Source organism: Mustelus asterias, chromosome 5, assembly GCF_964213995.1.
Source record: "Mustelus asterias chromosome 5, sMusAst1.hap1.1, whole genome shotgun sequence".
In the NCBI taxonomy this organism is placed as follows: Eukaryota; Metazoa; Chordata; class Chondrichthyes; order Carcharhiniformes; family Triakidae; genus Mustelus; species Mustelus asterias.
In genome coordinates, this window is record NC_135805.1 from 88,748,226 (window position 1) to 88,769,684 (window position 21,459).

Consider the following 21,459-nt stretch of genomic DNA (forward strand, 5'->3'; position numbering starts at 1 on the left):
GGCACTGCCAGGGTGCCAGGTGGGCACTGCCCAGTTGGCACTGCCAAGGCATGTTCCTGGCCACCTGGGGGCTTCAATGGCTTCCAAGCTCCCAGCATGGCCATCGCACCTGGTTACGGCTGGTGGAGACCAGCAGTGATTCTCACCGGTTTCACGCCATGCTGAAAGGTCGGAAGATCCTGGGAGCTGAGAGAATCCGGCATCGAACGGGCTAAGTATATTTAAATGTTACAAAATTGCCCCTCCCCCTCTTTTTGAGTAGTTGATTGAGAGAGAAGTATTGACTAGGATGCCAGGGAGAACCAACCTGCTTTTCTCTGAAGTAGTACCATGGGATCTTTAACATCCCAGTTGAGAGGACAGACAGGGTCTCAGTTTAATCAGTCATTCACCCAGGCATGACAGGATAACATCCCCTCAGTACTGCATTAGAGTGTCAAGCTTTTATGTTCTAGTCCCGGAGTGAGAGTTAAACCTACAATCTTCTGACTCAGAGGCAGGTGCTACCAACTGAGTCATAGCTGACAGTGCAATGAGTGAGTTGCTACAATCTGAAAAAGAGCTGCAAGTTATGGGCAAGAAATAAAGTAATTTGCTGTTTGAATTAATAGCCATGCAATGTTCATGCCCCCTAATGCTGATATTTTTGATTTTCTGACATTTTAGAATTATCCAACTTTTTCTTTCATTTCCTTTTGCTTAACCACCTGCTAAAAGCGGGATAAATTTCTGTTAATTTTGGATGTAGGCTACATTTTTCCATTGATGGTAAAAATGGGATTGAGCTGAGATCAATCACACTGCCAGTGCAGTTTTCCAGTATGAGCCTTTGTCCTGTGATTAACAGGATGCAAGCACAGGAACAGCTTAGTTCATTGCACATGCGGTTCATGGTACAAGTGCAACAAGCAACATGCTGACAATGAAAGGGAAATGGGAACAGTAAATGTTGGAAATTCTCAGCAGGTCAGACATCATAGAGTACCAACAAAGAAACAGTGGCGAAGGTACAAGACTCTGACCAGTGGAGAGTTTTCCCCCTGAATCCCATTGACTTCAATTTTATCAGGGTTCCATGATGTCACATTAGGTTAAATGGTGCCTTGATGTTGAGAGCAGTCACTCTCAACCTCATCTCTGGAGTTCAGCTTCTTTGTCCATGTTTGAACCAAGGTGGTAATGAGGTCAGGAGCTGAGTGGCCCTGGCAGAACCCAAACTGAACTTCATTGAGAAAGTTATTGCTGTGTAAGTGCAAACACACTTGCACCATTGACGACACCTTCCATCACTTGATTGATGATGCAGTAATTGACCAGGTTGGATTTGTCCTTTTTGTGGACAGGGTATACCTGAGCAGTTTTCCACATTGCCAGGTCCAATGTTGTAGCTGTACTGGGACAGCTTGGCTAAGGCCATAGCTAGTTCTGGAGCAGAAGTCTTCATTTCGACAACCAGGGCATAGTCAAGGCCCATATTTCTAGTGCCTTCAGCCACTTTGTAAAATCACATGGACTGAATCAAATTGGCTGAAGATTGGAAGTTGTGATGCTGGGAGCCTTGGGAGGAGGCCGAGATGGATCATCCACATGGCACTTCTGGCTAAAGATGGGTGCAAATACCTCAGCCTTGTCTTTTGCACTGATGTGCTGGGCTCCCCCATCATTGAGGATGGGGATATTTGTGGCGCCTTCTCCTCCTTCTGTTAGTTGTTAATTATCCACTTCCATTCATGACTGGATGTGGCAGGACTGCAGAACTTTGACCTGATTCATTGGTTGTGAGATCAACTTAGCTCTGTCTGTTGCACAGTGCTTGCACTATTTGGCATACAAGTAATCCTGTGTTGCAGCGTCACCCCATTCTTTGGTGTGCCTGGTGCTGATCTTGGCATGCCCTACTGCACTCTTCGTTCAACCAGGGTTAATCCCCCAGATTGATGGGAATGGTAGAGTGGGGAATATGTCTTGGCATGAGGTTACAGATAATGTTGAGTACAATTCTGCTGTTGCTGATAGCCCACAGTGCCTCATGAATGCTCAGTTTTGAGTAGGAGATCTGTCCTGAATCCATCCCATTTAGCACAGTCATACATCTACATAACACAGTGGAGGCTATGCTCAGTGTGAAGATGGGACTTTGTCTTCACAAGGACTGAGCAGTGGTCACTTCACCAACAATATCATGGACAGATGCACCTGCAACAGATAGATTGGTGAGAGCAAGTTCCAGTAGGTTGGTCTCTCGTCGTTCCCTCACCATCTGCTGTATGCCTAGGCTGGCACAGATATGGGTTTGGCCAGCTTGGTCAGGAATGATGCTATCAAGCCACTCTTGATTATGGACGTTGATATCCCCACCAGAGAACATTCTGTGACCTTGCCACCCTCAGTGCTTCCTCCAAGTGATGTGCAATGTGGAAAAGTACTGACTCATCAGCTGAGGGAGGGCAGTGGTTGGTAATCAGCAGGTGGTTTCCTTGCCCATGTTTGACCCGATGACAAGATTTTCAGGGGTCCAGAGTCGATGTTAAGGACACCTGTGGCAACACCCTCCTGACTGTATACCATGTGGGCAATCAGAGTTCCCATGCCTTCATGTTGATGACTTTATAAGGAACAATTAGAGATTCTGCTTCACATAAGACCTTCCCAGAACGCTTACAGCTTTGTTGGGGTGCAGTGCACCAGGTCCCAGCCTAGTTTCTCGGCGTTTCATTGTTTTTATGTTACAGTTGTAGTTGGAATATGCAAGAACAGCTGTTTAGGGGGCAATGCAGTTTAGAAGTTGTGCTGAATTGGTGTATAACTTGTGATTCTGTTTCCTCTTTGCTTTAGGCTGAAAACATCCTTTTCTTGGAATTAGACATGGCGACACCCACGGTGTTTGAGTTGGAGATTCCACGGTCACGCTCACTACAAGGGGCAGCTGGAGGAGAGCTACATCATAGCAGTTCCATTTTCCCAGATCGATCAGCCAGTGCCAGGGTTAGAAAATCAAGATCGTGGTGAGAAACTTCACAAATCCAAACCGTTGTTTCTCTGCAGAGTAAAATTCACTAAATTCCCGATAAGAAAACATTTCTCATACACCCAAAAAGCAGAGGAATTTAGTCCCAAATTATTATCATGTTAAGATACATTTGTCATGTCTCTCTGAACTACCACCATTATAATCTTGTTAAAAGCAGCAGTAATCCAGGAAGTTATCATAAGTCATGAAAATTAATTAAATCAGGCTGTAGAAAATAACAAAAACAGAAAAATGCTGGAAAATCTCAGCCGCTCTGACAGCATCTGTGGAGAGAGAATAGAGGCAACGTTTCGAGTCTGGATGACCCTTTGTCAGAACTCGTCTGGACTCATCTAGACTCGAAACGTTAGCTCTATTCTCTCTCCACAGATGCTGTCAAACCTGCTGAGATTTTCCAGCATTTTTCTGTTTTTGTTTCGGATTGCAGTATTTTGTATTTATTTATGTGGAAAATAACATTTGGCTCAAGGTGCCCTATTGAGAAGAGTTTGCAAACAAAACAGTAAACATAATTTAATGGAGATAGTTGTCTCTTTGACAGCCGTCCCAAATTATTCCTGCAGTGCTTTACAACCACACTGTCCAGTGTACCTTTAAAAAATCCAAATAAAAGGATAATCGATACCACCAATTTTTTAAAAAAGGAGAACCAGGAACAGGGGCAGAAGCCTGTCAGCAGATATTAACAGGTCACACAGATCAATTTAAGGGCCACATTGAACAGCAGCCTATGGGGAGCAGATGAAGAGGGGGGCAGGCCTTTTGGCTAAGATCAGGCATCAGATCAAGCCCAAGATGGGGTGCAATGCCTTATCTTGTCAGCTTGGATCTTGTTTGTGTCTCTTGTGAATTGGATTCAATTTGAATTTGGTTTTTGGAGCAAGCAAGGAATGGATTCGGGTTTGCCCGGCCCACTCTGAACATTGGCTTTGTCACTTTAAGGATGGACTAAATTTGTTTTTGAAAAGGAGGAGCTCCATATAGCTCAAGTGCTGCCAAGTGCTGCTGGTGGGGATTGAGGGGGTATGGAAGACGGAGTGGTTGGGTGGCCGGAGGGGGGGGGGGTGCATGAGCTCCATTTTGCTAAAAGTTGGGATTCAGGGAAATCGGGAAGCAGAGATTGCTGCTGAGAAGCTGGGGCACAAGGAAGCCCTGGAGCAAGAATTGCTCTGAGCTGCTGAGGAGACCAGGGTACGGGAAAGCCCAGAAGCAGTTTTTGACAGCAGCACCATGGCTCAGAACCTGGGGACCTTGTGTGGATTTTGAGGCCGCACTCGCCCCAAAACCAGAAAATACCACCTGAGGTCAACAGACCCTTGCACGGTCCACGTCCCGCCAGCTACAATTCTCGTGGCAGGCAGGACGGGAACATTTTGCAGTTTGAGTGTAACTGGCCATCATGGGGATGCAATCACGTGGTAAGTCAGCTCATCTGGATAGAGATTAAGAAGGCTGGACCTGGGAGCAGATTTGAGAGGGATTTGGAATCATATGCCTTTTAGATAAGGATTGTGCCCAGGGAACTGGAGTGGAGCAGAGCTGCTGTCAGCTGAGGATCAGACTTGCTCTTTGAAAGAGAGGAGCTGAAATCTCTCCCAGGGAAGACAGAGTCTTTAAAGAATTAACGGGACTCACAGTGATGTAATCAGCAAGGTTGCGGATGACACGAAGATGGCTGGAATTGCGGATAGCGAAGAGCATTGTCGGGCAATACAGCAGGATATAGATAGGCTGGAAAATTGGGCGGAGAGGTGGCAGATGGAATTTAATCCGGATAAATGCGAAGTGATGCATTTTGGAAGAAAAAATGTAGGGAGGAGTTATACAATAAATGGCAGAGTCATCAGGAGTATAGAAACACAGAGGGACCTAGGTGTGCAAGTCCACAAATCCTTGAAGGTGGCAACACAGGTGGAGAAGGTGGTGAAGAAGGCATATGGTATGCTTGCCTTTATAGGACGGGGTATAGAGTATAAAACCTGGAGTCTGATGATGTAGCTGTATAGAACGCTGGTTAGGCCACATTTGGAGTACTGCGTCCAGTTCTGGTCGCCGCACTACCAGAAGGATGTGGAGGCATTGGAGAGAGTGCAGAGAAGGTTTACCAGGATGTTGCCTGGTATGGAGGGTCTTAGCTATGAGGAGAGATTGGGTAGACTGGGGTTGTTCTCCTTGGAAAGACGGAGAATGAGGGGAGATCTAATAGAGGTGTACAAGATTATGAAGGGTATAGATAGGGTGAACAGTGGGAAGCTTTTTCCCAGGTCGGAGGTGACGATCACGAGGGGTCACGGGCTCAAGCTGAGAGGGGCGAAGTATAACTCAGACATCAGAGGGACGTTTTTTACACAGAGGGTGGTGGGGGCCTGGAATGCGCTGCCAAGTAGGGTGGTGGAGGCAGGCACGCTGACATCGTTTAAGACTTACCTGGATAGTCACATGAGCAGCCTGGGAATGGAGGGATACAAACGATTGGTCTAGTTGGACCAAGGAGCGGCACAGGCTTGGAGGGCCGAAGGGCCTGTTTCCTGTGCTGTACTGTTCTTTGATAACTGGGTGGATTATTAAGAAATTTGGGGGAACGTGTCTTGGTTGTGTTTGCCATCTAATGTACAGTTTGTGGTGTGTACGACCACAGTTTGTCTCTTAATTCCTGTTTACCTCGTGTTAATTCTGTATGTTTGACTTGGCTGTTTGCTCTGTTAACTCGTGCATAGCAGAATTTATCCTGTTCAAAACCTTGGAATTTTGAGGCTTCTTCTCTGGGATTTCAAAGTCTTTAACAAAAATAAGGTTACTGGTCTCCAATCAGATTGTGACAAATTTGCAGGTCTCACCTTAAGAAAATTTGGGGGTCTGGTCTGGGATTGTAACATCTCTAATTTATTTCACAAATCCTGGAAGTCAGGTATTTTCATGAAGAAGTTACATGGAACAAACATCGAAATATACCTAGAAAATAGAAGCAAGAGTCGGCCATTCAAACCTTTGAGCCTGCTCCACCATTCACTCATGGTTGATCATCAAATTCAATGCCCTATTCTCACTTTTCCCCCATATCCCTCAATACCATTAGCCCCAAGAGTTATATCTAGTTTATTCTTGAGATCACACAACGTTTTGGCCTCAACTACTTTCTGTGCTAGTGAATTCTACAGATTCACCACTCTCTGGGTGAAGAAATTTCCCCTCACCTCTGTCCTCAAACTATGATCCCTGGTTCTGGACTCTCACATCATCAGGAACATCCTTTCTGAATCTACCCTGTCTAATCGGGTTAGACTTGGGAATCAGCCTGGTAAACTTCTACAGCAAGAACATCTTTCCTCAGATAAGGACACCAAAACTGCACACAATCCTCCAAGTGTGGCCTCACCAATAGCCTATTCAATTGCAGTAAAACATCCCTATTCCTATACTCAAATCCACTTGTTATGAAGGTTAACATATAATTTGGCTTCTTTACCTGCGCACTTACTTTCAGTGACTGAGTATCCATCTCTCTCAATTTACATCCATTCAAATAATAATCCACCTTCCTATTTTTGCTACTGAAGTGGATAACCTCACATTTATCCACATTATATTGCATCTGTCATGCATATACCCACTCACTCAGCCTGTACAAATCACTGAAGCAGTTCTTCATCCACCTCACAGTTCACCCTCTCACCCAATTTTGTATCCTCTGCAAATTTGGAGATAATACATTTAGTTCCCTTGTCTAAATCACTAATATATAATGTGAACAGTTGGGGTCCTAGCACAGATCCCTGCAGCACCCCACGAGTCACTGACTGCCAATCAGAAAAAAAACCCTTTATTCCAACTTTATGCCTCCTGTTTGCTAACCAGTTTTCTATCCATCTCAAGACACTACATACAAACCCATGCGCTTTAACTTTACATAGTAGTCTGTTATGTGAAATGTTGTCGAAAGCCTTCTGAAAGTCTAAACAAACCACATCAATGATTCTTCCTGGTCAACTCTACTAGTTACATCCTCAAAGAATTCCAGTAGATTTGTCAATTATGATTTCCTTTTCATAAATTCATGCTGACTTTGCCTAATTATGCCACTGCTCTCCAAATGCTGAGCTATGAAATCCTTGATAATGAACTTGAGCAATTTCCCTACTACCAATGTTAGGCTCACTGGTCTATTGTTCCCTGTTTACACTCTATCCTCCTCTTTGAATAGTGGGCTTACATTAGCTACTCTCCAACCTGTAGGAACTATTCCAGAATCCAACAAACTTTGGAAAATGACTACCAATGGATCTACTATTTCTAGGGCCATGTCCTGAAATACTCTGGGATGAAAATGATCAGGCCCGCAAATTTATCCATCTTCAATCCCATTAATTTCCCCAAAAACATTTCTCTACTGATTTCCTTCAGCTCCTCACTAAAACATGTGTTTCTCAGAACTTCCAATCCATTATTCATATCTTCCTTTGTGAAGACTGAAGCAAAGTGTGAATTCAATTCCTTAGCAACTTCTTTGTTCCTCATTGTGAATTCCCCTGTTTCTGACTGTAAGGGGCCTACATTCGTTTTTGTCAATCTTTTTCTCTTTCCATACCTATGGAAACTTCGACAGTCAGTTTTTATGTTGCACACTAGCTTACTTTTATATTCCACTTTCCCTTTCATATTCAATCCCTTGGTCCACCTTTGCTGAAATTTAAACCGTGCCCAAACCTCAGGTATATTACTTTTTCTTGCCAATTTGTATGCTTCTTCTTTGAATCTAATATTATATCTAATTTCAGTTGTAAGCCGTGGTTTGGCCATAGTTCCCTTTCTATTCTTGCGCTAAACAGGAATAAGCAACTTTTGGGGAGTTCACCTATTCGTTCCTTGAATGCCTGCCGTTACCTATCCACTGTCCTTCCGTTCAGTATGTCATCTGAAAGGACAGGAAGATTGAGGCCTAATTTAATATCTCATCTGAAAGACATTAGAGCTACGTTCTGCACTGGAGTGTCAGCTTAAATTGTGTGCAAGTAGGATTCTTGCAGTTTTTTGGAATAAATTGTATTTAATTAAGAAGATGCGGTATGTAAAAAGGAAATTATATTAATTGTTACTATTTATATTCCAGGTCCAGGCCTGAGAGGCGAGTACCTTCCTCCTCTTCCTTCTCCTCACTGGCTTCAGGCTCTCAGCTGTTCTCTCATTCACATGGGATGGTGCCACAATGAGGAAAACTGTGATATCTGTGCCTGTTCTAACTCTTTAGCTTTTCCTTCCCTTCATCCGATGTCACTATATCTCTCTGTAAATGGGTTTTGGCTCTCATTTTCACTCAATATCGCTGGTTTCATCAGTCTTTGTCTGCTTTGCTGCATTGTTTCACATCCTACGCAATATGGTGCACAGCATTGAAGAGACATGTTTTGAGACTTGTTACCCTGTGCAGGCTTTATCAAGAATTACAGAGTTTGAGAATCAAATGTTGTTAGCATTCCCAGGCCTTGAAATTGGTTCACAACAGAAGTAATGCTTGAATAATTGGTCATTTGTTTTCCTTTCTTTATTTGCTGAACCTTCAAGCTCATTCTCACCTCTCCAGTATAATACAGACAACCGCCCAACGCCGTTTACTTTGAAAATCTGACCAGAAAGAAGATGTGTGCGCTGTCGGGCAGAATGCAGCAGATTGCCCGCTAACTTCATTTCTATGAACAGGAATGTCGCTTTGTAAATTTGTTGGACTTTGATTCTTAATTAAATTGATGTTGCTGTTACTCCACAAAGGATTTCAAGATATTTACTCGCAGGTACTGTTGTAACTGAAAATGAGGGTACTTAACGTCATTGTTGATTAAAATAAATATGATGTACTCGAGGACTTTAACCTGCATTTGCATGACTTCATGTTTTTTTTTCAAAACGATTGAGGTTGTGATACGAGTTGTCTAGATGCAGGCTGATTGTGAAAATCCAACCTTGTGCAAAAAACTTGCTCATAGTGACCGTCTGCAAAGTAATATTTTTGCTTTTGTCCGACACTTCGTAACACAACTGCCACTTCTTTGAGCAATTATGCTCAATGCATTTTGGTAAAGCAGAAGAAACTGGTCTAATTCTGTATTACTGAAACCGTGACATTATTAACAGGCTTAGACAGTTGCCTTGCAGTTCTAAAGAAGTAACTGCATGGTGCATTAATCTATTTCTGATTGTAGAATGTACAGTGTATCAAAACCAAAAAAGAAATCTAGGCAATGGAGAGAACCCAGTATTTCTGGGATTTAAGAAGAAATCAAAAGTTGTGCAGTATTTAGGAGCTTTCTGCTCAAGTGGTACAGTGTCTCAGACTGAGGATTGCTTTGTCATTTAAATACATTTTCCACAACTTCTAGAGTGAAGTGTTCAAACTAAAGTATTTCATCAGAATACCAGGAGAAACGTATCCATTGGCACCTGCAACTTTGGGAAGGTCATGGATAGGTCAGAGTCAAGGGAAGGAAGATGAAAATTCACCAATATGTCACTGTTAAGCAATAGTGCAGAATCACCTGATTTTATTAGAATCCTGCCGATTACAAGCAGCATGGTGTCCTGGATTAGTTGGCTTGATTTTCCATTTTGTTATCAAGTTCCTGGTCTTGACAGCTTTGTCACCCGAGTTTTCTAAACTCAACTAGAGTGGACAGTCTCACCATCCTTATGCCACGGCCACTCCTGTTGGGTGACAAAAACAGGCACTGCTGGTATAATCTTGGCTGCAGAGGGATGGCTGACTCAGGAAAGAGAAAATGAGGGAGGAAAGGGCAATCTACTTTCAATACAAAAGCATGCATGATTCAATGAGCTGTTAATGTCGGCAGCCTATTTCAGCTATTTTTATATCACATTGAGCTTCTTTTATTTCCAATGTAGAATCATACAGTGCAGACGAGGCCCTTCGGCCCATCAAGTCTACACCAACACATTAGAAACGCCTGAAATCCCAGCTAATCCCATCTACCAGCACTTGGCCCATCGCCTTGAATGTGATAATGTGCAAAGTATGTGGGAATTTTGTGGGGGGGTTTTTCCCGATGCCCTCTTCAGCATGTTTGAAACTGTCTCTTTCAGTCGTTACCATATTGCTTCCTCACATTGCTGGAGTCGGTTAGCAGTAAATCGCACAGATTCTTATAGACTCACAGAAGCTGCTTTGATCTGTTAGCTCATGAAATGCTGCAGATATTTTATTAAACGTTTTTGCACGTGCCCTGAGAGCATATCCGACTCTGACCAAAGCTTTCAATTTCAGTAACCATCTATGACAATTACATTTCATTATAACAATTAATAAAATAATTCGACATAGGCTGCACATCCTGGCACTGGTCAGATGGACAATATATGCACAATAGATACAAATTTATAATCTGCGGGCTGATTCAAATTGAAAACTGTTAAAGAGAAAACATCATTTTGATTGTTCAGCAGAGGCTCATAAATATCGTGGTTTGATTTTCTCATAACAATATAAGCATATCCTTGAATAAGTTAATCTTACAAGGTCAACATGATTGTGGATAATAGCTCACAAAGATATAATTCGTATGACATTCCTTTAATTCAATTTGGAAACTTATCCAGATTAACAAATTAACACCTCCATTAAAATAGACAGGAAGCTCCTATGGACACAATTGAGTGTTCATCCAATTTTAGTCAACTTAATTCGTCCAGTTAACTTACAACCACAAGTGGCTCATTTAGTGTGGTAAAAGTGAATGAACTTTACTTAATAAAACATCGCCCTTTCATTACATTGTCCACTTTCTCTCCTCTTTTTCAACTGTGTTGTTTCGTTTTCCTTAAATCTGCAGTGCATCTGGTTACCATGGCCTCATGGTTTTGCAAAGAATTATGGGTCCTTCAAGGACTCGATTTTAATGAAGCCCAGCCCTAAAGCTTTCATCTAATGATTTAAATGAGCATTCATTACATAATTAGGATGGGCTTTATGCAGGAACAATGTTGCTGCTATAATTTGTCTTTGATTCTCAGTCAGCTGTCATGGCAACCAAGATGCCTAATTTTGTGAGGAAACTTAGTAACCAGAAGAAGATATAGCTTTGAAGAGATATTGGGGGAGTCTTTCTGCAGAACAATCTATCTGAGGGTAAAGTGTTTATCACATTTTACAAAACTAATATGGAATAAGGGCAATGTTTTTGTGAAAGGCTTCTTCATATCTTGCACTCAATCCAAGTGGATACTTTTCAGTAATGGAACAGTCACTGAGTTTCTCTGATGTGAATAATTGAGTTCAGTATAATTTGATTGCTTGAAGACAAATCTGAAGCTGTAAGTTTCATTACAGAAAAGCCTTGTCACAACCTTTTTTATAATTTCAGTCATGACGAATAGTAAAATGATGGGGACTTGTTTCAAGCTGAATCACATAGCTCAGTTTATGTTCATGTATTCGGGTAATACTAGCAAGGGAACCTATTTGCAACATCCTTCTAAAGAACAAACCTTTTGAATACACGGAATTTAACAAGAGTCAATTAATTTTATTGAAAATACTTCCTAACTCATAACTTTCCTTCAATACTGAGAAAAACAGGACTGAAATTTAGTAAGAAATAATTTCACCACTGATTTTCTGCAATACATTCAGCATCACTGCTCTCAAAGTTATAGAACGGAGAAAAATGCTTTGATTCGGATCTGGAGAAATCTCCCAGTCGGTTTCAAACTGAATTATGTCTTGGTCTTTTGAAATATAATTCAACTTGTTTGGGCTGTTTTTCTCTTTAATTTTCATTGATATTTATTCTCCACAACAGCAGTAATCCTAATGGAAATAAAGTGGCAAATAGAGCCAATTAATTTTGAACTTCCGTTACATCTGGTTTCTGTTGGGTCAAGAGGTAAAAATCTTTTGCCTGGTAAGCCAGCCTTAACAGATCCAGTTGTCATATCTTTGGTGTAACTTCCTATGCAAGACTTGTCCATAATTCTGGAGGGGAATTCCTGCTTTGGTGTAATTGGCAATTCCATTACAAACTAAGCCCCAAATTGTGCCCATTTTTATCCCTCAAGTTTCAGATCAAATTCATTTGCATGTTACTGAATGCAAAGCTTGCTGTACACCAGTGCATTTAAAAATAAATATTTGTTTTACATTTTAAAAAGAATTTGTTGATATCCTTAATAGTGATAATTTGTTTAGTTCATAGAATTGAAATGATTCCAATCATTGAAATAAATAAGCATCGTAAATCACAGTGTCAGTTCACCAACTGTAAGTAACCTAATTTTAAATCAGTGAAAATGACTGAAAATATACAACATATATACAATTTTCGAGTTGCACTGGGTGCAGCAGTCTGTTTTCTTAATTCAGTTTAAGACCTTTAAAAATGTATCGATTAGCCGCCTTGTAGCATGATCTTTTTATAAAGAGGATCAACGATTTCTACACCACATGGATTGCAGGGGCTCAAGAAGGTGGCTCATCAGCACCTTCTCAAGAGCAAGGCCAATAAATGCTGGCCTAGCCAGTGACACCCACATTGCGTGAAAGAATGAAAGAAAACTCAAGTTGCAATGAATGCATTTTGATCTTCACGTTCTATGATTATCTGCTCAGTTATGCTGAAACTGGGTGAATTGTGCTCAAAAACTCAACGCAAGTTGAGAGAAAACTCTAGGCCAAAATCTTCTAACTTTTCCTTTCATTGTTTTGGGATGATCTTAAATTTCTGCCCTTTAGTTACTGAGTCACTGACCATCCAGTTTATGTTTCCAGGTTTGCTTCAACAAAACTTTTCTCTATGTTGAACATCTCTATCAGATCTCCTCGTAACCTTTGCTGTTTTAATGTTGTTTTATTTCTTTGTTGATTGCTCTGCCAAAAAATTCTATAAATCTAGTTGGGAAAATTTATTTGTGTGATCTGTATTTTGGAACTTTCGATCCTTTAAACCCTTTCTCATCTCAGAAAGTCTGTGCAAGTGCAAATGGCCCCCTAAAATTCTAAAAACCTTTCCCATTTTTTTCACTGTACCAATGAAATGCAGAATGTCCAGATTGTTATTTCATATGGAAATACTTCTGGCAAAATTGTTTTGTCCTTTATTGTCGTCTTACTTTCAATACAATTATGAGATTGTGATTATGAGAGATGATACGTAAAAAGCTGGAATGAAGTCCTTTCACAAAAAATAAAATGGATTAAAGAATTGGAAGGGAAATATTTAGAGTGCTATTGAACATGTATGTGTTTAAATGCCTGCACAACTGTTTTTAGATATTTGTTGCTAAGTCATATCTTTGGTAGATGCTGCTGTTAGATAAAGAGTAATACTTGATCTGTTCATGCTGCAAATCCTGGAAATCATTGTGTTTTTGGACAGGGAATTATTGTATATCCTTGGTAAGGGCCGTACCTAACCATTTAATGGAAGTATGTGTGAAACAGGAGCCTGCTGAGCAGGCAACATGTTGGCTAAAATGCACTGCTGCGAGGAAAATAATGAAAAGAGAAAGAAAAGTGAACTTTTTCCAAAAGAAAATCAGTAGTGGATTCTAATTGCATTACCCATTAAACAAAATATCTGCCAGTTTTTGAAAGTGGTTCAGGTGTCAAAAGATATGTATAGTTATTTTGTAACAACTTTAAAGATGATAATCCATTTAGGCCCACATAATTTTTTGCTGCATCTTAAATTAATTCATAAACATTCTTAATTTAAATCACCAATTCTATTGAGCATGTTTCAGACTGGATAATGTTTAGTCTCACAAAGTGCTTTTTAATTTGAAATGTATTATTTGTAATACCAGAGTGTAAATACTGTATAAAGATGTTTGGTGTATTAATAATTTGTATTTTTGGCAGATTTGTAATAGTGGCAAATTGTTCATTTCTTTTAACATTATTTCTTTACAATGTGCAAACAAGAAATATTGTCAATGATATTAAGACTTGTAATGAAATAAGCAGATGTTGCATGTAAGCAAAAGTGTACAGAGGAATACTTTGTGGGTGAGTACTTAGGAATTTTCGTACGTGGAATCTCCTTAAAAACATATTAAATTAGGAAAAAACTTTCAACAGTAAACACTTTGAAGGGAAAATTGTTAAAAGGTAAACAACTAAAAACAAATGCCATTTGTAAATTGTAAGTTTTCTATTTGTTTTATGTTTTGTCAATTTGTTTATGAATTATAAAACTAGCAACATGTTTTGTACTTCAAAAGTTATGTTTGAAGAAGTGCTTTTTTAAAAAACTGTTTAGGTTGTATGTCGATGTATCAATGAAATCATCAGCTTTCTGTTTCCTTGGTCCTTGGAGTAGCCAACAATGTGCTACTGTGCTTTGTACCGACTGGTGAAGTGGCTTGCCATATTAGAATGTCACCAAATAATTGCACACACACAAAACAAGACCAACTGCAACAAGCAAGAAAATTTAACAAAATACTGGGAATCTTTCAAGTCTGTCTTGTAATCACTTTTGTACTAGATATGGGGAGTTGGGGTGGTTAGAATAATTGTTCAGAACTGACATTTAGCCAGCCAGCTGGCTGGATTAGCTGGATTAAGAGGAGAAGGGGGTCAGTTCATATGCTTATATCTGAAGTAATATCCTTCAACAAGTGTATTGAGTATTGAATCTCAGATCAACATCAAGAAACCTGAGGAAAGGGGAAAAATAACTACAGGAAAGTTCAATTGTAACAAAATAAATCAAAAATGAGACATTCTAATGCACATGTATTTACAGGCTGTCTTTCACACAATCTGATCTCGTGAAAATGAAGGCTTTAAAGAATATTTCATTTTTGTAAGTGATACAGTTCTGGAATCATTATCTTTAATAAGGAGTCTGATCTACTTCAATGGCAGATGACACAATCCAAAACCCTGACCAAACCTTCGCAAATACATGACAAGGAGTCATTCTGAATACAACACTAACTGAGAAACATGATAATTCTTCAAAATATGAATAAACAAATGGCTAAATTGTGTAACATAGGAAGTAGTATTAGGGTTCTTATGTTCAGTTGTATAGTCAACAATTCCCAGAATTTTGACAGCCTATTAAAACTGAGTGATCATGTCTTCCTTAGGCATTTATATCACGTATTACAATAACCTGGTTCTATTCATTAATTAGACATTTCTATTGAAAACCAAATGAATTATTCTTTAACTTGATAACCACTAAACAGTAGTGTGACAAGTCTCAATCGTTAATTAATCACTGATTAGTTGACTAGTGTGGAAAAACAAAACTGGCACTTTGTCACTCGACAGTAACAGTCCATCTTCTACTCTGTGGGATGGCGCAGTGAGAAAGTTAAAGAGACCAACTAACAGTAAGTTTAAAGAACACATAACACTGCTCTGATCCAGATCGCTTTAGTTTGTGTAAATCCAAAAATTTTACCAACATATTAACAGTTGTGATTTCACCACGGGGCGATATACACTTTCCAATTTTGCTGTAAGAGAACTGAACACCACACATTTATTCGTTTGCCTGTACAATACCAGGAGACTTTGCAAACTCAGGAATTAACCATACCTCTGGACAAAAGCAGCGAAAAGCAAAGGCTGTGTGTATTGTGAACTCTGTTTTATATTTTTCACCAGTCAGTCTTAGAGTGCTCATCATGTGCTGGATGCACTTTTGTTGCTTAGGAAAATATGCTCCAGTCAACAAATGGCAAATTTAAGCTACAAAACACACTACCAACGATTTATTTGACAAAGAGCCTGGTTGAGTTATAGAGTTATAATGGCACTGTTAGATAAGTTCACATAGTCACAAAACAAGCTGATAAAGTTGAATAATTAAGGAATGCCCGCTCCAGCATCATATTCTGATGACTTGAGTTCGTAAACCCTCGGTTGACTCTGAGTAGGAGCATAGGAATATGTGTTTCCCCTTGTGGGGCAATCTAGAACAAGAAGTCACAGGTATAAGTTGAGAGGCGGTAGATTTAAAATTGAGATGGGAAGGAACTACTTGCAGAGGGTAGTGAATTTGTGGAACTCGCTACCCCATGGTGTGGTGGAGTCTGAATCATTAAATGGTTTCAAGGGGATAGATATATTTCTGATTTTTAAAAAACAGGTTAAAGGGATATGGTGATCAGGTAGGGAGATGGATTTGAGATCAGGGAAAGATCAGCCATGATTTGACTGAATAGTGGAGCAGGCTGGAAGGATTGAATTGCCTACTTCTGCTTCTAATTCCTACGTTCCTATGTTATCATTCAAGGAAATGTGAACATTTGGAATAAGTTTAAATCTGTGAAGTTGGCAATCCCACTATAAAGTCATAACTAAGCTAGATGGATTTGCAGTAACCAATTGAAAATAATTAGATGTGCTAGAATACACAATCTAATTCTTTGCTGTTTACGACTAAAATGTTAAGAAGTTGACCTGTAATGTGTTATTCAGTTATGCAAAGTTTCATTTTGGTGTTACAAAGCTCCCATGCAAACAGCTATCCAAATTGCCTGGGAGTGAGAAATACCAATATGAACAACCGATTAAACTGGATGGAGCTGGAAACTCCAAGAACTGGGAGTTTGGTTCCAAAGCCAACTACTCTGGCAAAGATTGTTCCGGAATATTTAACAATCACTGAAATACTTGAATTGAGACTTTTAGGTAGAAACTCAGCAAAATATACCTTATGTGATCCAGAAAATGTGTTAGATTAGGAGGGCATGATACAAATATGTCTCCTGCTAGCAACAATCCAATGCAACACAGAAATAGATTTCCCGAATTCAGTGAGGTCATCTGAGTGCAGATACACCATGGGAATTAGTATTACTCCCACCATGAACAGTTAAAGCAAATGGACCACTGGTTCAATGTGAAGGTGTGATGTGATTTATTTTTGGAATGGGGAAATCTGCTTTGGATTTATTAAGCTTATTTTGTAATAACTGATAATGTTCCAGTGTGCATCTCATGTACTGCAATTCTGTTTCTGCAATTTCTGGTGGGCCCGAATGGTCTGTTACTGTGCCGTATATCCAACTGTTTATCTTTTGCGTAATTAAAAATGAGCCATGTATCAAATGAAGTGTAAAGTGATTTGATTTCATGTTCGGTATGTTCCCCTTGGCCTTGTTTGTTATGGCCTTAAGTTAGACCAAACATTTGCACCTGTGTTACTGGAGATTTGATAGCAGTTGGCTGAGATTTTGTGTGGTCATCTGACCAAGTCCATTTCTGCTATTTTTTTTCTCCCTTGTTTAAGAACAAATTATTCCTGCCATCATATAGCTTGTTATAATGCCGAATGCTGATTGAGACTTGAAATATCCTTTTAGCATTGGAAGTAATTTAAACAGAATAAAATCAGACAAACAAAGCATCTCTGCATCTTCATGTCATTTATTATTATTGACATTGGTACTGTTTTCAAATGTCATCGAAATATTGTAAAGTTACATATCTGGTTTGCAACTGGAAACTACTGCCCTGAGTTTGTGGTCAGTGGCAAAATGAGGATGTGCCCCATTGACCATGAAGCAAGTCTTGTTGAGAAATCTAGTGTTTAAGGGGAGGTGATGGCCTCCTGATATTATTGCTAAACTATTAATCCAGAAACTCAACTCATGTTCTGGGGACCCGGGTTTTGAATCCTCCCACAGCAGTTGCTGGAATTTGAATTCAATTTTAAAAATCTGGAATTAAGAATCTACTGATGACCATGAAACCATTGTTTTCAGCTCTGACGAAGGGTCATCCAGACTCAACATTGGCTCTATTCTCACCCCACAGATGCTGTCAGACCTGCTGAGATTTTCTAGCAATTTCTGTTTTTGTTTCAGATTCCAGCATCCGCAGTATTTAGCTTTTATGAAACCATTGTCAATTGTCGGAAAAACCCATCTGGTTCACTAATGTCCTTTATGGAAGGAAATCTGCCATCTTTACCTGGTCTGGCCTACATGTGACTCCAGAGCCACAGCAATGTGGTGGACTCTTAACAATTAGGGATGGGCAATAAATGCTGTCCAATCAGCAACACCCATGTCCCGCAATTTCATCTTAAAAACAATCTCTGTGAGAATTTCACCTCTGTCACTGTGCAGTGAGGCCGCGACAGAGTTCAGTATTCTTTACTGGCCATTCCCAATGTGGAATAGCAGTGATGTCATCAGGCTGTTCAAGCAGCCAGTCGCATTAAAGGATTTTCATAGTCATGCAAACAGGAAACCAAAAGCAGTTCAATAAAATTACTTCTACAAATCAAACAAATCAAAGATTGGGACATACAAATGGGGCAAACATAGAAACCCAAACATTCTGACTTTTTATAAGGAAATAAAAGAAATTTAAAAATCTACAAATTAATCATATAACACCTTTCCTAGATTATAATGTTTTTTAGGGCCAGTATGAGTCATCTTCAAATTTTAGTATTCATATCACCAATAAAAATACAACTTCGCATAAATGAGCAAGATGTAATTTTCTATGGGGCTTCTTACAGCGACATAGCAGATGAGAAAGTTAGAATTCTCACTGATTTCCATACGTGCTTGCTCCAGGTTTAGGGCATCCATAATGCAGCCTATGTCAAAGCATCGAGTGATAGATCTGCACATGTCTAACACCCTGAACTTACAGTCAGTATCAAATGATGGCAAATGCTGCCAGTTCACCGTCAATGGTCACCCACCCTGTCCCAATTACCCGCAAAATCCGGCCCCAGTATTTTAAAAAGCCAAGAGTTAGCTCTCCTCCTGCCTCACTTGCTCTGCCTGGTTTAAGGCTGAACCACATAAGAGCAGCTAAGGTCGAGATCTGGATTGTGCCAGCTGATTTTAGCAAGGACTGTGGTCGCGGTGCAAAGATCTACGTGGTCTGGAAGGAGTAAAAATCAGCCAAAATGTTATCTTTCGCTTTGCTACAAGTGACCCCTGCTGGCAAGTGCTGGAAACTCACTCTGTTCGAAAAGCAACGTTTAAGCAACTATATTCCTGTTGACATTATTGCATTAGTTTCAATGTTAGCTGTGCGGGTTTTTGTGCAGTTTGCCAGCTGCTTTAAAGTCCTGTTAGTGTATCAGCATTTTTAACTCCACACTTTGGCCTGTATATTTTGTGCTTTTGTGAATTATAATTGAAAATACTAATGCTATAGTTTCTGTGTCACTGTTTTACCATGATAGGTTGACAAAGATCACACCTTTTTTCAGCTTTTCCGCCTGTGAAACACCTTGTGACATTTTAGTTTGAGATGATTCACTATTGAGTCTTGTACACAGACCTTGAAAATCACAAATCCCTAACTGTTCAGTTCCTTCGAAACAAGGCCTGGTTCATAAATATATCAAGGGGGCGATTCTCCTAGCCCACTGCGCATCTCCAGCTCCAAGACTTTTGGGAGTAATCAGCTCCACACTGGAAATCAGCGCGGAGCTGACTTCAATACTTAAATCAGCATTTAAATATCATTAGCGGGCCCGGGACTGAAGTCTCCAGGCCCGCTCGCGTCTTCCCCCACCGCCAGGAATGGTTCACCCCAGCAGAGTTGACAATTGCTCCCTACTAATGGGGAACAGGCAGCTGGTCTCGCTGGAGTGGAGAGAGGCCATGGTGGCCCCCCCAGGAGGCCAGGGGTATGGGGGGTGTCCCCTGAACATTGCCAGCTTGGCCTCCTGGCACCTCCCAAGGGGCAAACTGACAATGCCCAAGGGACACCATGGCACTGCCCACCGGGCATAGGGCAGTGCCAAGAGGCTTGGGCCAGAGGGGGCAGGGCCCATGGGGGGGCAATCAATGGGGAGCGGGGTTCCCACTGTCACTCTGCCAGACGATCACTGGGAGAGGGAGGGAAGGGAGTGATCGGGGCTGGCCATCCAGGTGGGGGGCTAGTCGGGACTGCTAGGGGTTTGGGGCTGCTAGGGGAATCGGGGAGATCAGGCCTGGCTGAGTGAGGGGTTGGGACAGGACATCGGGGCTTGCCTGGAGAGATCTGGGAGACCAGCGATCGGGGGGTGGGAGGGGCAGCGATGCAGGGTCGCGGGACTGGCCAGCGATCGGGATGGCCAGCAATCGGGAGGCCAAAAGTGCGGGGCCACTGCACATGCACTGACAGACACCCGGTGCATGCACAGTGGCCTGCTCAGCGCTATGCTGTTGGCCTCTCGAGCAGGAATAGGCCCCACTCTCTGATTTTCAGAATGATTCACACTCGGGCACTCTGCAGTGCACAGAGTGTGGGAGATTCATTCTGAAAATTACACTAAAAAAAATCAGCAGGAGTTACTCCAATCTTCACGCGAATTTGGCACTTAGAATTTTTTTGGGAGAATCGTCCCCTATACTTGTGGATTAGTTCCAATTAACATTGTTGAATATATAAAATGTTTATGGAAGCTCCCTCAATTTTATGGTATATGAATCTATATGGGCAAATTAGGTATGATATTTATTGTGTTAAAGTGGGAGGGAACCGTTACACCCGGAGGAAAGCCACGCAGACATGGGGAAAATGTGCAGACTTCCCACAGACAGTGACTCAAGCCGGGAATCGAACCCAGGTCCCTGGCGCTGTGAGGCAGCAGTGCTAACTTATTACAGGGTGAGAATTTAAATTCTGTTTAAAAATAAATGTAATGATAAAAAAAACTGTGAATAGTCAAAGTGACTATACTGTTGGATTGTTCTTTTTAAAAAAACTATTTAATAAGGTGCTTTCAAAGTAGTAAAACAACCCAGGCATTAATCGGAGCAGCGATTGAAAAAATTTGACACAGAATCCCACAGGAAATATTTGAAAAAGATGAACAAAAACTTGGTCAAAGAGACTGGTTTCAAATAGGATAGAGGGGTGGAGAGTTCTGGCGAGAAAATTCCAGAACTTAGGGCCCATCAGCTAAAGTCACCACCATCAAGGGTGAGACAAGACGTACCAGCAATGCGCAAGAGGCCCTTGTTAGGGGAACACAGAGATTTTGAAGGATGTTGTAGAGCAGGAGAAAATAACAAAGATATGGAGGGATGATAAAACAAGGAAGAGAATTTTTTAAATCATGGCAATTTTGGACCAGGAGACTGTAGATTAGTGATCACAGGGCTGATGGGTGAATTGGATTTGGTAAAGGTTAGGATATAGGCAGCAGAGGTTGGATGTCCTTTAGGGGAGCAGCCTTGCCATCCATACCTGGGACAGCCTCTCTATATGATTCCTGTCTCTCACCTTTGTGTTGAACTCGCACTGTCCTTTGAAGTGACCTAACAGGCCACACACCTGGCACAAACCACTAATAATCATAAGTAACCAAGAAGGTCCACCACCAGTTTCTTGACTTAGAGCATTTAGAGATAGAAAATTAACACTGGTTATGCTAGAGACATCAAACTCCAAGATTAGCATGGTGGCATGGTGATTAGCACTGCTGCCTCACAATGTGGAG

The 21,459-nt window shown here is 40.9% G+C and overlaps 1 protein-coding gene across 2 annotated transcripts in view; it reads left to right on the plus strand.

Annotated features, from left to right (window-relative positions):
* The window catches only part of kif3ca (kinesin family member 3Ca), a 181,901-nt gene extending 173,002 nt beyond the window's left edge, over positions 1–8,899 (plus strand). For both annotated transcript variants that reach the window (XM_078213014.1, XM_078213015.1), the window contains exons 8-9: positions 2,836–3,005; positions 8,139–8,899. In XM_078213014.1, coding sequence (XP_078069140.1) covers positions 2,836–3,005; positions 8,139–8,238 — 270 coding nt within the window. In that variant the 3' untranslated portion in view covers positions 8,239–8,899. The remainder of the gene's footprint in view (positions 1–2,835; positions 3,006–8,138) is intronic.
* The last annotated feature ends 12,560 nt before the right edge of the window (positions 8,900–21,459 follow it).